At 53.0% G+C, this 13725-nt stretch overlaps 11 protein-coding genes across 11 annotated transcripts; 4 read left to right on the forward strand and 7 right to left on the reverse strand.

Annotated features, from left to right (window-relative positions):
• Positions 1-379: 379 nt before the first annotated feature.
• SNOG_01823 (hypothetical protein) lies at positions 380-626 on the forward strand (the record flags this gene model as incomplete). Its single annotated transcript, XM_001792396.1, has 2 exons — positions 380-502; positions 573-626. The coding sequence occupies 2 exons, from the start codon at positions 380-382 to the stop codon at positions 624-626; spliced, it is 177 nt and encodes a 58-aa protein (XP_001792448.1).
• A 372-nt stretch (positions 627-998) lies between these two features.
• Positions 999-2223, reverse strand: SNOG_01824 (hypothetical protein; the record flags this gene model as incomplete). The annotated part of the gene is made up of 3 exons (XM_001792397.1): positions 999-1790; positions 1836-2029; positions 2082-2223. 3 exons carry the CDS (start codon positions 2221-2223, stop codon positions 999-1001), a joined length of 1128 nt encoding a protein of 375 aa, XP_001792449.1.
• Positions 2224-2954: 731 nt separating this feature from the next.
• Positions 2955-5663, forward strand: SNOG_01825 (hypothetical protein; the record flags this gene model as incomplete). Its single annotated transcript, XM_001792398.1, has 1 exon — positions 2955-5663. One exon carries the CDS (start codon positions 2955-2957, stop codon positions 5661-5663), a length of 2709 nt encoding a protein of 902 aa, XP_001792450.1.
• A 374-nt stretch (positions 5664-6037) lies between these two features.
• Positions 6038-6405, reverse strand: SNOG_01826 (hypothetical protein; the record flags this gene model as incomplete). Its single annotated transcript, XM_001792399.1, has 2 exons — positions 6038-6222; positions 6306-6405. 2 exons carry the CDS (start codon positions 6403-6405, stop codon positions 6038-6040), a joined length of 285 nt encoding a protein of 94 aa, XP_001792451.1.
• An 880-nt stretch (positions 6406-7285) lies between these two features.
• Positions 7286-7732, reverse strand: SNOG_01827 (hypothetical protein; the record flags this gene model as incomplete). The annotated part of the gene is made up of 2 exons (XM_001792400.1): positions 7286-7420; positions 7523-7732. 2 exons carry the CDS (start codon positions 7730-7732, stop codon positions 7286-7288), a joined length of 345 nt encoding a protein of 114 aa, XP_001792452.1.
• Positions 7733-7973: 241 nt separating this feature from the next.
• Positions 7974-8582, forward strand: SNOG_01828 (hypothetical protein; the record flags this gene model as incomplete). The annotated part of the gene is made up of 1 exon (XM_001792401.1): positions 7974-8582. One exon carries the CDS (start codon positions 7974-7976, stop codon positions 8580-8582), a length of 609 nt encoding a protein of 202 aa, XP_001792453.1.
• Positions 8583-8794: 212 nt separating this feature from the next.
• SNOG_01829 (hypothetical protein) lies at positions 8795-9259 on the forward strand (the record flags this gene model as incomplete). The annotated part of the gene is made up of 2 exons (XM_001792402.1): positions 8795-8905; positions 8972-9259. The coding sequence occupies 2 exons, from the start codon at positions 8795-8797 to the stop codon at positions 9257-9259; spliced, it is 399 nt and encodes a 132-aa protein (XP_001792454.1).
• Positions 9260-9323: 64 nt separating this feature from the next.
• On the reverse strand, positions 9324-10470 carry SNOG_01830 (hypothetical protein; the record flags this gene model as incomplete). The annotated part of the gene is made up of 4 exons (XM_001792403.1): positions 9324-9596; positions 9645-9694; positions 9754-10319; positions 10373-10470. The coding sequence occupies 4 exons, from the start codon at positions 10468-10470 to the stop codon at positions 9558-9560; spliced, it is 753 nt and encodes a 250-aa protein (XP_001792455.1). The 3' UTR covers positions 9324-9557.
• Positions 10471-10849: 379 nt separating this feature from the next.
• On the reverse strand, positions 10850-11050 carry SNOG_01831 (hypothetical protein; the record flags this gene model as incomplete). The annotated part of the gene is made up of 2 exons (XM_001792404.1): positions 10850-10896; positions 10993-11050. 2 exons carry the CDS (start codon positions 11048-11050, stop codon positions 10850-10852), a joined length of 105 nt encoding a protein of 34 aa, XP_001792456.1.
• A 981-nt stretch (positions 11051-12031) lies between these two features.
• Positions 12032-12656, reverse strand: SNOG_01832 (hypothetical protein; the record flags this gene model as incomplete). The annotated part of the gene is made up of 2 exons (XM_001792405.1): positions 12032-12497; positions 12547-12656. The coding sequence occupies 2 exons, from the start codon at positions 12654-12656 to the stop codon at positions 12032-12034; spliced, it is 576 nt and encodes a 191-aa protein (XP_001792457.1).
• A 607-nt stretch (positions 12657-13263) lies between these two features.
• On the reverse strand, positions 13264-13557 carry SNOG_01833 (hypothetical protein; the record flags this gene model as incomplete). The annotated part of the gene is made up of 2 exons (XM_001792406.1): positions 13264-13288; positions 13448-13557. 2 exons carry the CDS (start codon positions 13555-13557, stop codon positions 13264-13266), a joined length of 135 nt encoding a protein of 44 aa, XP_001792458.1.
• Positions 13558-13725: the final 168 nt, after the last annotated feature.

Consider the following 13725-nt stretch of genomic DNA (forward strand, 5'->3'; position numbering starts at 1 on the left):
ACCTCGCGCATGCTCGGTGATGTGTGGTGTCTGGTGTTGGGTCTGTCGCAAGAAAAAAAGTGGTGTCTAGAGTGTGTGTTTGGCAAAGGTAGAGGACGCATGAAGGCCGAGCGCGGTGCTGAGGAAAGTAGCGGGGTGGGAGCGGGAGCGGGAGCGGGAGCAAGTCGAGGTGAATGCGGCCAACGGGCGCGACGTGGGTGAGAGAAGCCAGTCAGCGCGCGATGCTACAATTGTAGTGCCTGCCACAGTAGTCAGCATCGCGGGACATGCAAACAGCTGCGGCTTGTATGTTGCCGCCGGGTACAGCGTGGTTACTCACAGGTCAGGAATAACTTCAGCCTCCTATACGCGCTTGAGGGCTGGCCCGCACAAGTCCACCATGGCCTGGCCTCGTGTATGCGACCGTCAACTGGCTATTGCGACGCGATCGAAGATGACGACCGTCCTTGCGAGTACCTGGGTGAGGGTGATTGATGGGCGTAGTCCAGGTGCTAGGATAGCGGTACCTATGCGGGATGGAGATCAGCGCGTGCGCGGGATGATGAACGTTGACTGCGCTAATTGGCTGCCAGTCGCGATTTCCGACTTTGGCCACGGACCTCGTTCCAATCCTACGTCATGCCTAAGCCTACCGCGAATTGCATATACCGCGCGACGCAGACGGCGTCAGACGGCGTCTATCTCTGGACAGATGTAGTGTGCGCTGAACACAAGATGCGCATGCTTCTACGGCTCGTGAGCCGCCTGTCGCACCTTGTTCCAGCGCCTGACTTGGTGGAACACTGCGACATATGCAGGGGGCTTACTCATGAATAAGTCGACTGCTACAATTGCATTGTCCGGCACGCAAGGCACATGTACAAATTGTTCCAAATGTTCGTTTATTTTCGGTACGGGATATAAATCCTTGAAGGCAAAATGGTCATGTCCCGCAAAGAACTGTTCAATTCTTGAGGTTACAGAAGTTCAATCATGTCATCCCCTGAACGAATCCCATCTCAGAGCTCCTCATCATCTGTAGCATCCTCGTCATCATCACCTACAGCCGGCTCTGGCTTCTTCTCCGACGGCTTGCTTCGTGTTGCCGGCCTGCCAAACGGCAATTCCCGCTTGGGAGGGGGTTTGTCACTACTCTTTGCCCCTTCCTGTGATGCCTTTGCAGAATTCGCTCCCAATGTCTCCGATGACTTGGCGCGTACTGACGGCGCCGTGGCCTCTTCCTCGTCAGTCTCATCCTCTGATGCCTCAGGAGTAGCTGCTGGTGCGTCGTCGCTGTCCGGTTCTTCCTTGGGGTCGACGTCCATTTGGTCGCTGTCAGGCCCCGACTGCACATCTGCCTCTGCTGCTTGTGCCGGTGCTTTTCGTTTCGACTGCCGTGATGTGCCTACCTTGCGGGGATTAGGACCCGTCCTTGTGGACTGGACGGCACTTGCTACATCACATCGAGTCAGTGAGCCCTTGGGTCCTTTTCGGCGAGACTTACCAACAGAGCTGTCCACCTTGGCAGTAGCTAGCAATCGGCTCTGGTCTCGAATCTTCCTCTTCTTTTCGTTAAGCAGCTGCATGAATTGCTGCAGCATGGCCGTTTCCGTCTCATTTTTCGTCTTGATAAAGTCGTCCAGCTGTGCATTCAGCTTGGCAATGGTGTCTTGCTCGCTGGTTGCCCTTGTCTTTAGATCGGCAAGCTCTTTCAGCGTCTCCGCATGCGCTTTGGCAGACGCCTGTGCCCACTCAAACGGGTTGAATTCGTACTCGTCATCTCGTGGTAGCACGATTTCACCCAGTGTGACCTGCTTGAATCAGCAGTGTTCCGTGATATAGTGAAATCGGCTGACCTTGATCCCCTGGACATCACGCCGAAAAGAAAGCTCAAGGTCGTCTTTGAGTGTGTACACCAGTCGGACGCCGGTTAACAAACCAGCATTGTGCGTGACGGGTTTTTGCAGCAGGAAATGAGATAATACCGCCGCCCACTCCTCATCTGAACCCTTGAACTTGAGTTTCAGCTTTGCAAGATTGCGCTGCTTGACTATAGCACATGTGATTAGCAAAGAGCAAAACTGTCAAGGTCCCAGTCTTACTCGAAGCCACATATGGGTTTTCGCCTTCACACCCCACGAGACGCAGGTCGAGTGGCTGCGTCCCGTCTTGCTCGACCTGGACAACGACAAGCTCGCCGCGACCGCTAGCGGGCTCGACACAGATGATGTGCCGATCTGCCATATTGTAGTGGAGCTAACACGGCAGGTCCAGCGAGATCTCCCAGGGACCGCTCGGTGATGGTGTGGCGCGATTCTGGGAGCGTGATAGAGATGCTAGCGGGTGTGTTGCAGAACCTTGTTTTGGTAAGGGTGATGCTTGCCTCGTGGGAAGTCTGATACAAGCGGGAGGGGAACGCCCGAGTTCACGTTTCATGTGGCGGCACTGGGGAACTCTATCAATTGAAACAACAGCTGAGGCGTGAGAGCCATGTGTGAACTTTATGGTTGCGCTGTACCTGCAGCAGGCAGAAACCGCGCCGTGTTGGTATACAGTAGCTCACAGGCAGAAGCGGGCGCAAAGTTCGGCCTAGCTTGCAGGTGTCACGCCCATCACCCGTCTCTATGCAGATCGCGCATGCATGCGCAACTCAATTCTCTCGGTCTCCCTCCCTCGTCTCCCTCCCTGTCGGTACTCATCGTCTCATATAGCGCGGTGGTGCACGCTGGTCTACTTGAGGACTGCTGTTATAAGAGGAGCGCGAGGGCCACTCACACGTGCAGGGTCTGGTTTCTTGCGCGCGTCACAAAAGCACGAGTCACCGGCTGCCCCTTCCCTCGCTGCTCACCGTACCTGCCTCTCGCTCGCTTACCCGCACCAACAGCTGTCCCTGCAGCTAACCAGCCACTTCACCGCGACTCTTCCACCACGAAAAACCAGACACGACTGCAAACCCACACTCCACGCGCGCCAGCATGGCTGCCCCGAACCGCAGCTTTGCGCAGCGCATGGCCTCCATGGCCTCCAACACTTCCAACACGTCCAAGTTCGAGAGCTGGGACGACGGCGACTTTGAAGACAGCGACGGCCTGCTCTTCAAGAACTCTGCGATACAAACCCTATCCTCGCGCATGTCGGTGCGCTCCGAATCCAACACGGGCGACGACGACTGGCAGGTGCTCATCACCCCGAATGACGACCTGTCAACAAACCGCGCCATCCACTCGGCGAAGCAGGCCGGCATCCCCATCCCCACAAGCGTGCCGTCGTCGGCGCTGCTGGGCGGCACCATCAAGAGACTGGGAAAAAAGAAGTCGACGCGCAAGATGGACGTCGACGACGACTGGGGCAACGACCTGGAACTGCCCACCAACGCGCCGGGCGGGCTGAAGCTGAAGACCCCGACGCCGCACACGCCCGCCGAAGAGCACGACGACTTTGACGACTGGGGCGAGGGCAGCCTGGGCATCCGCTTTGCCGGCACGCGACGAGACACGCGGGGCGCCCGGAGCTCCTCGGTGTCGGCCATGAGCCCCAGCATGGGCAGCTGCATGACGCTCGAGAGCGAAGACGACGACCTCAATGGCCTCGTGCTCCCCACCGAGCCGCTCGACTTCGGTGCTCGCCTCGAGAAGCTCAAGAAGACACAACTGCCAACCCCAGACGCATCCCCACTGCCACAGCAACGCGACCCGCCGCCCACCTCTGCACCCACATCAACTACACCAGTTGACTTCCCGTCGTCGCCTTTGCCATTCCCATCGTCGCCGGCTGTGGAGCCTACCGCGTCACCCCGGTCGCCCCGTGTCGAGAGCCCAGCCGCGCCCTCGCTAGACAGTCCATTCGAGCAGTCGCCCAAGTCCAAGCCGAAGCCTGCGCACGACGAAGAGGACTTCCTCGACGGCCTCGACTTTGGCGGCGGAGACATCTTCGACAGCGCAAAGCTGACCCTCAACCGCAATGTCGTCGTCAAGAAGCCAGAGCCCAAGGCCCATGCACCCCCAGCCGCACGTCCCGCAACCACCATTACCTTTACAGACCGACCAAACTCGTCGCGGATCCCTCGGCCCCTCCCCTCGACGGCGAGCCGCAGCAGACTTACACCCGTCTACGAGAGTGGTGCATCGACGACGCAAGCTCAGAGCCGGCCCATGCCCACCACCACGAGCGCGCAGCTTCTTCGCGCAAAGCGATCTGCTCCATTGCTTCGCAACAGCAACCTCAACCCAGCTCGTGGCCATGTACCCTTCCTTCCCGCCGGCAGCGGCAACGCACAGTCGCATCATGTCATGTCTAGGGGCTCGCAACCTCAGCTGCGTCGCGACTCAGACCCCAATCGCCGGCCGCAGTCACCTTCAATGCGCCCCTACTCGCGCGCCGAGACGCCTAGCCGTACTGGTGTGAGAAGAGACCTTGCTCCCTCTGCGCTGGCACGTCACCCGCCTCCCAAGAAGCTAACGCAACCTCAGCGCAAGCGCAACTATGGTGATGGCCACGAGCTCGACTCCTTTGACGACCTGCCGACTTCAGCAACGAAAGAAAAGGTATTCGAAAAGGCACCACGCAATGTCGCGAGCAACAAGTCCTTGCGACAACAGCCGAGCCTTTCGAGACTACCCATGCCGGATCGAATGGCAACGCCCATGCCACAGACACCGCGAAGCCCGCCGAAGATGGACCACACCCCACGCTTTGCTCGAGACACTGCAGCTAGTAGGAACGCACGTGAGCAACGCTTGGCAGGTACGAGATCAAGAGCCGATGGCCCCATGGCACCGCGACCCATGAGCTGGGCAGCCCAAGTCGCTGCACGCAGTCCTCATACTAGTCCTGTTGCTCACAAGAAGAAAGGATCAGGACAAAAGCCACAGCTGATCCGACAAATGACACAGCCTAATGCCTTCAGTGAGTTGCGCGCCCCTTTGGTGCAGCATATTTCTGACCTCCTTGCAGATGAAAAAGGCATGGTTTTCAACCCAACATTGCAACGTTGGGAAGGAAACGAAGAGATTCTTGCTTCCTTCACTACCCTTCCCAACTCTTCCACCACTACTCTTGCTTTGACTACTGCTAGCACTCCGACGTTTGCACCGCCTGGACATTCGTTCAACAGATCACATGACCGCTCGCGCTCCATATCGCATAATGCGTTGTCATCTATTCATGCAGCCCAGAAGAGCTTTTCCTCGCGCATGGCAAAAATTGCGCCGCCGCCGGCACCAGCAGCGCCCATGCCGGTGCCATCGCCTCCACGACCTGCACTCATCTCGCACATATCTGCTCCCCGCGGTGTCCTACACGAAGGCCGCATGGTCTTTGACCCTGTCAAGATGAAGTGGCTCAAAGCTGCTCGCCACTCGAATGACCCGCGGTCGCCATCAGAACTCGATGAGGAAGAAGAAGACCCATTTGCTGGCATCGAAGACTTCAAAGACAATGAAAGCGTCGCGGGCCGAAGCAACGCACCAGGCGATGTTGGCTCGCCCGACATCCAAGACGGAGGCTTTGTGGGCGAAGAATTTGACGTTGGCCCTGGCTTCATCCGCCGCCAACGCGAAGAAGAAGCCATCTGGCGCCGCCGCGTCGAAGGCTGGGTCGGCGGTCTGCGCGACACCGGCGAGCAAAGAGGAGGATGGAAATGGGCGATTCGCGAATTCGCCGCGAGTGCCTCGTCGGCATACTAATTTTTTCGCATTTACACCCACACACCCACACACCCGCTCTCACCCAGGATCTCCTTTGTACACGACCGATTCACGAACATACTCGCAACGACATTACGACGACTTATCTCTTTTCTTTGTTAACACGACCTTTTCTTTTCCTTTTCTTGTTTGCACTTGCATACGAAGCGAAGCGACAGCAAAAAGTACATGATGTAATGATGGGGCTTGGATGAATGTGCTTGTTTCTCTGTTCAGATACCATGAGTGTTATGATGGGCAGGCCCAATGGCCAATGTCTTTTTGGATAATGGTCTGCCTCACTCTTTGTTTTTTGTTCTTTAACGACGCATGCATTTATGAAGTAATGACCTTAGATGGCATTAGATGGGGATTCAGCGCGAAGCTCGTGGGACGAATATCATGAGGGATTGGATTTTTGCTTGAACATTTTGCTCCTTCGTACGTGATGTCTGGTGACGTTCGCTGGCACTCGAGTTTGTGATGCTCATGCGGCACATGTTCTTTGCCGCGATCAGATGAAGTCCCGTTGTAGTTCCATAGGTCACGCGACTAACATCTACACATCCTCAAGCCGCAGTCCCGATCCACTCGCTCGCAACATCTTCCCGATGTCCGTTCCCCTTCCGCCCGTATTCGTACCTGCAGCCACCTGCATGTCATCCATGCATCCTCGCTTCCCGGCGCGCCCAACGTCGGTGCAGCTGGCCTTCGATATCGGCACCGCATCGAGTCCACCCATCGTGATCGAAGTCCTCGGAAGTTTAACTCGGAACCCAGAATCTTAATTCTTCGCCTGGGGATCTAGTTCATTGCTTTGCGGGCGATGGGATATCGGGGCTTTTTTAAGGTTGCGGGAGGACGTGCTGGTGGGATCGGATCAAGTGGGCGGGTGAGTGTTGGATTTGGATTGGAAAGAGGGATTTGAATTGGCTAGTATGACTCTTGGGCGGGCTTCGGGGGATTGGATTTGGCGAGTTCGTGATAGGATTATCTCATCAATGATACAGAAAGCGAGGATATGACAGATGACTACGAAATGCGTTTAGCAGTTACAAGTGTACTTCAGCAGAAGACACTTGTGTGCATCGATGGCTTGAGGTCAGTGTCAGTCGCTGTGATTGCCATTAGTACCTACTGCTCCTGCTATGTATGACCTGCGAAGTTGCGCCAAGTCCGAAAGACTGCAACGTCTTAGTGTTCTTGTCCACGACACTTTCTCTCATCTGTCTCCGCATCATGTAAGATGTACTACTGAAGTACCGGGGCTATCGGACCAAGGCCACCGGATTGACCTCAAAGCAGCAAGTATTGAGCCACAGCTTTGGCGTCTCGATTTGCAAGACGAAGATCCTTGTACAGGACTATCTCGATCATTCGCAGAGCCACATACGGCCTTGAGCCCAAACACGGATAGCGCGCCCGCAACAATCGATAGACTCGATGCTGCTTAGAGGCCACGGGCAAGTCCGAAGTCTACTATGTCGTCTTATAAACCATACTGCAAGAAAGTCGCTTTACGTCATGACCTTTCTATCGACCTTTCCTAGCGCGATCGTGTCTGCAAGAACGTTGACTTTGGGGCCGCTTTTTTGGTCTCTGCCTTACTCTAAGGCTGGACACTAGCGGAGTCCTCCCGGGAAGTCCATGCCTCGGATGCAAAACCTTCTTGCGTTGATGCGATATCGCGTGTTTTTTAGAGTTGCGGGAGTTGGTGTTAGATCGACGATGGGATTGTGCACACCATCCTCCACTAGCTAGCTAGACCCAGCGTTAGCACCAACGGCATTCCGATAAAGGATAGGGACTGTACTCCGGATATCTGCATTATACCCGGGATGGAGCCGAGAGATTGATACAGTCTGGACTTCGGCTTCTCGAGTGTCCAAGACGGTTGTCGCCCTTAGGATTCCTTTAGGCGTGAGAGGCGTGACTTGTACGCTCCCGTGGCCTGCTCTGGAGGTAGTAGTAAATTGATGAATAGTACCAGGAACACCAATAAACTGCTCATACTCAAAGGAGGTATGCGGTTCTACAAAGGTGCGCATAGTTGGTGTCAGCTCCTCCATTGTGGATCAGTCGAAACGAATCAATGATCAGTCACACATAACACCGAATCATGAGGGACATATGAGAACGTCACCACGTTGTACAGCGCGGTCACTGAACCTCGCTAATGTTTATTCCTACGATACGGAAGCCACCCTTCTCATCCTGATAGCTCCAGCAACCGACGCTACTGTAATTCTGGATGTTCTGGACGTATTCCATTCAAGCTCCATCTGAATGTGCTCAGCATCATAGCAAATCATGTCTTTTCCATCTGATGTCCCTCTGAAGCTACCGCGATACAAGTACAAGCCACTGGAACGCAACAAGAAGCAAATGCGCCTGATTGAACTGAGTCCAATGCTCGAAGAGGGCACAATACACTGCACGCTTGAGGCGTTCGACTTCGCAGAATTACCTGGATATATTGCTCTGTCATATACATCAGGACCTCCCACGCCGGTCCACGGCGTTGAGATCGACGAATGCCATATCACCGTCAGAGAGAATCTCTATCACTTTTTGCAGCAATACCGGAAAGAAGATGAGCCCGAGGTATACTTGTGGATTGATCAAATATCCATTGATCAATCGAACATCGACGAGCGAAGCAGTCAGGTCCAGTTCATGCGTGACATCTACCAGAAGAGCGACTCGGTCATAACATGGCTTGGCGATGGATCAAGTACGGAGTCGACACGCATGCGCTACGAAGCTGCGAAGCAATTCAATGAAACAAAAGGCATAAAATCTTTGGCGAACATTTGCAACATGAGTATTTCAACCGATTATGGGTCATTTAAGAGATTCTATTCGGAAAAGATCTCAGAGTACTTGTACACGACGTGTGGACCTCATGGCGCCAGATGAAACTGGCGGCCACGCCTGTTCAAAATTTCAAGGAGGCTCGTGCAGTAGGAATCACCTTTCAGGTCTGGTACTTGATCTATATCAGTGGTAAAACTTGAACGCGCATGCTCGACCTGACGTATATTGACAAATACAGTACGTTCGATTGTGTGGATCCCCGCGATTAAATCTATGGCCTGTTGTCTTTCATCGGCCCGCATCCAGAGAAAATGATGGTTGATTACAACAAGATAGCCTATGATGCATTTTCAGATCTGGTCGTCATCGTCTATGCCTGGAATCTTAACTGCCAAGAGTATCCGAGCATGGCGAAGCGTGGACACGTATGTTATCGGTGTCAACTACAGGACCTATTTGCTCGCATAGGAGGGAGCCAATACCATTTCAAGAGCTTGAGACGGCTCTTCGCCGCGATTTTGATGGAATGGTATCCGCCTCCCATCGACGGAGTATATGCTATGACTGCTATGGGTTTCGAAAGTGCTCCCACAGAACGTTGGTGGTACGACTTCCTCGATGAGCGCTACTATGTTGCATGCGACGAAGCTCAGTGGAAGCCAGAGTATTATCGCCCGTGGTTTACATGCTTGGAAGTCCTTTGTCTTCATGTGAGGAAACACCCAAAGGCTGGCAAATGTACTTTCTACAATGACTGGGCAGGAACAGCAATATGCTAGAACAAAATCCTGATGGCGCAGGCGGGACAGCTAGAAGGAGATGCGAGAGCTTGTCGAACCGTAATTGAAGAGTAGAACAAGGTTCAAGAAGAATTGCATAATTCAAAGTAACGTCATGAATAGGGTATGCTGATCGCAATGATCCTATCTCGTCCTTGAGTAATATTGACCTGAGGCGTATTCTTGAGACTTGACACACAACCTACGAGGGAGGCAGCAGCTGATAGTTTTGAGACAAAATTGATGATCAACAACTGCAGCCAATGGGCACCTACTAGCTATCATGTCGTGAGAGGAATCACTCTGTCCACACCCTGGGGCCTGGTACCGTGTAATCCTGATCACAATGTCAGCTTATGGGTTAGTCGGTGCAATAACAACCCACCTTTGTAACTTTATCCTGCTGAGCCTTTCCTGCAATCACAATACCGAGATCTTATTTCCAAGTTAGCATCAATTGTCAGTTCACGTATAGACCGAAGTATGAAACATACCAGTCATCTTGTACCCGCCCGGAAACTTGACAAGGTACTCGGCACTCGGCACAGCCTCGCCCTCACCACTGACATCCAACTGCGCACAGTTCGGATAGAACTGCGCTGGGCTCAGTTCCAAATTGATGATTTCGTGCCTGATCATGTATTTCCCAGGCTTCAAGCTCTTCGGTACAGTAACATTCCAATGATCCGTAATGTTATCCTCCCAGATATCATACTGGTACCACGCTCCATCCTCGCCGATAGCAAAGCCGGGGCGTAGACCCTCCTCGGCAATCTTGAACCACTCCAGCTCAGCAATGTTGGTGGTGCTGCAGTCTTCGCCGCAAGATGCCATGTATGCCATCATTGGGCCGATGTCGTGAACCCAGCCGAAGCTGAGCTGGTTCCAGGCTGCGGAAATTGTGCTACCGGCTGTTACGGGGGCGTGGTAAGCACCCGGGACGGTAGTGCCGTGGTAATTGCAAGTCATATTGCTGGAGGTTGCGTCTTTGTGCGGGTCTTGGTGCCAGGTGCGCTGAATCAGGTCTTTTTGGCCCTCGTATGGGCTGGCCCACTTGTAGCTATATATCGATTAGTATCGATGTGTGAGTGTCTGAGACGAAATGGTGTGTACCCATCGTAGGTTTTGCCATCTATCGTGTAGCGAGTAACGCCTCCATGGGCAAGAGCAGTGCTGCTCAAAGCAAGTAGTGTAGCGACTGTAGATTTCATCTTGATGAATGCAATATCTTGAGCGAGTGGAACTGGCTGAACTGGCTTGAGTGAGGTTGTGAGTCTTCTGTCGAGCGCTTGACAATTTATACATGTATGCGCCAGACCATCTGCCGACCCAGCTCACCGTATCTCTCGATACCTTAGTGTTGTTGCTGTATTGTATGATTGCGCATGACTATACGACTTATCGAAGCTGCTTGACCCTAAAAGCAAGGCTCTGGATCGTATTCAGAGTTTCTCCATACGAGAAGCAAGTTTCCCGGTTCTTGAAGCTCGATAGCGGTCTCCACTTTAGATTGCCGACCAGGAATAGCACGGCGATCATAGCTCTTTGTTGCACAACACCCCGGATGCCAAGATCATTGAAAGACCTTGGTCATGGCCAGATAAGGAAGTTAGAAGGTGAGAGAGGCAGGTTGCATTCTGTTTTACGAGGTAAAGAATGTATACGAAGAATGTTGCTGGACTAGTTGCAGGTCGGAAGAATTTGGCCTGTAGATAGCGCAACTCATGACTTACCCAGACCATGGCTCGATGTATTTTGGGCATTCGATGTCTGAAATAAAGGGTAAGACATGTCGATAGAAAATTCAAAGCAAACGTTCTTGCTCCTCGTGGGCCATGAACGTGCGCGGTTTCTGAGTCGTCGACATTTGCTCAACTTGACTTCTGAAATAGGTTCATCTAAGATTGGAACGACAATTCAGATTGCCACTGGCGGATGATGAAGTTTATTGCTGAAAGGCAGGATGTTGATGTGTGAAGTAGGCGCATAGAAAGACGGGAGCCTTCCCTGCAAAGCCGCTTGTGCGGAGTAGGCTGCGCTACACCGGATGTGACTTGGGCCACCATGCATGGTGGCATCCCAGGACCTATGGTACATCACTTAAAACCAAGATCATCTTCACTTTCTGTCTCTGAACACTGCACCTGATACCTTTTCTGTCACCAAAAATTTAGGTCCTGCACTTCGAGACTCACTATGATCTGTTCTCTGAGAATCATGGTACTCCAGTTGGCCTTGTCACATCATCCCTAACGCTCAATGGCCGTGGCAAATGATAGGTTCCTTGCGACTTGAGCAGTCTTTGTCTCAAATGTAGAACATAGGAGATGGAGTCATGAGCACTACAAATGCATCGAAATGTCACAAATAAGTTCGCTTACTGCCGACCGGTACATTTGCAATGCGCTGACTACAAGCCTGGTCACCACAAATTTCCCGAACATTGCCTTGCTTGTTCCACATTTTGTCAAGTCCAAAAGGGGAGGTAATGAATACACACCGGTCCAGATGCAGTCCATGAAACCACTTGTGATGCACCTCAGGTAGGTCATCTTTGTCCGCCGCGGCGTATCGCATTTCACGCTTCATGTCCAGAAACCTCGAAGCAATGTACCAAAGTGTCTAATATCTTTCATTATGTGACTGTGACGTCTCAAAACCTAATTAAGCGCGTGAATCATTTCTTTGTACAGTGTAACCCTAGCGAATCGCAGGACAACGGTGTGGAAGCAAGAAACCGGACCGCCTACAAGGTTTTCTAATCCATTCCATCTACAAAATCCAAGCACCGACAGCTCCGAGAATTGCAAGAGCACCAGTTGCGGCCTTAGCAGCAACACCAGTTGCCTGCGGCGTAGAAGGAGACGCTGAAGCACCAGCAGCAGAGCCGCTGGCCCTGGTAGTTGAAGCAGAGGCAGAAGCTGCGACAGCTGCAGGTGGAGTCGTAGGCTCAGCGATACCGGCCGGGCAATGCCAGTGGTCGCCATGTGGGGAACATGTTGATGCAGAGGCTGCGTCGGCGGCAGGTGGCGTTGTAGGCTTAGCGACACCAGATGGGCAGTGCCAGTGGTCGCCGTGGGGAGAGCAAGTCGATCCACCGGATGCAGCATGGTCGTGGTCATGGTCATCGTCGTCGTGGGAATGAGAAGAAGATGAAGTAATGGCAGATCCAGCAGATCCTGTAGGTGTAACGAGAGCTGGAGGGGTGGTGGGCTCAGCGACGCCCTCTGGGCAGTGCCTGGTGATGGTCAGTTCGAACGCTCAAAAATACGAGAAGGTATCCTAACCAGTGGTCGTTGTGAGGCTCACACACACCGCTCTGAGTCGCAGAGACAGTATCGACTGACTGTGCCATAACGGCAGCAGCAGCGGCGAAGAGGACGAGAGCGACCTTCATCTTGGCGATATGATATGGTAGCGACTGTGTAATTGTCGACAATGTTGAACTTGGATACCGAAGGCTTGGATCGTGCAAGAGGTAGGAAGACACAGGAGAACGTATGGACGGAATGTTTATATGCTTCTACGCTACTTACTACGTGCATTTCCGCATTCGAGGGTGGGACCCATGGCCAAGGCCGTGGGATACTTGGCAAAGACATCGAGGTACTCAAGTTGCCGCAAACTTGCTCTTCGCCATTTGTGAGTGGTTGAGAGAGCATACAAACATGCGGGAATACCGAGATTGACGCTATCTAGCGTGGAGGCGATCGTTGGGAGCGAGAAATCTGCGCTTGGCGGTCGGTAAGAGTGGAGGAATTGGGTAACAAGTCCTGGGGAAAGCGGCAGAGAAAGGCGAATGAAGCGAGATGGGTATCTTGTGGCGAAGGACAGAGCTTTGGGACCTGCGTTGTGGTGGTGTGACTCCGGATCTTGGTCAAGGATACAGTGAAGGTTGGTCAAAACGGCGTATGCATGTTTCCGTGACTGTTCAATCAAACTCATCACGCTATGCTACCAAGCGGCGTGGAGATTGTCAAGCAGTCTTGTCATCAGCATGCAATCTAGACTATTACAATGTCGCAAAGGCTGCGACACAGTAGAGCGGGTAGGACACAACTTGGGGCAATGATAAGCATGGCCAACGAGAGCTCATGCTTTCTTGATAAGGCCGAAGCTGTAGCTCATGCTCTAAGGCTAGCATCTGGAAGAAGAAGCATCGCCAGGTCGTCAGGCCTAAGTACATACGGATGACCTAAAGATTTTGTCCGTAGCGGGCTTGATGGGAACGAAAATGTCCAAGTGGCAACAAAGTCTGAGTTCACTTCCGATGTGTTCGAAGAGCCCCGGTCGTCCATGATGGGACTGAGGACCCTACACTCTTTCAACTGTGGGCGAAAAGCGGCAGATATGTTGTCGTTGTGAAGACCTCGTGAGATAGTGGATTCGGATGGAACGCATATCTTACTGTAGTATCATTCATTGCGAATATCTCGAAGGCAAAAAATGAATGCTACATGACTGTC

The sequence above is a fragment of the Parastagonospora nodorum genome (assembly GCF_000146915.1).
Source record: "Parastagonospora nodorum SN15 chromosome Unknown scaffold_2, whole genome shotgun sequence".
Classification (NCBI taxonomy): domain Eukaryota; kingdom Fungi; phylum Ascomycota; class Dothideomycetes; order Pleosporales; family Phaeosphaeriaceae; genus Parastagonospora; species Parastagonospora nodorum.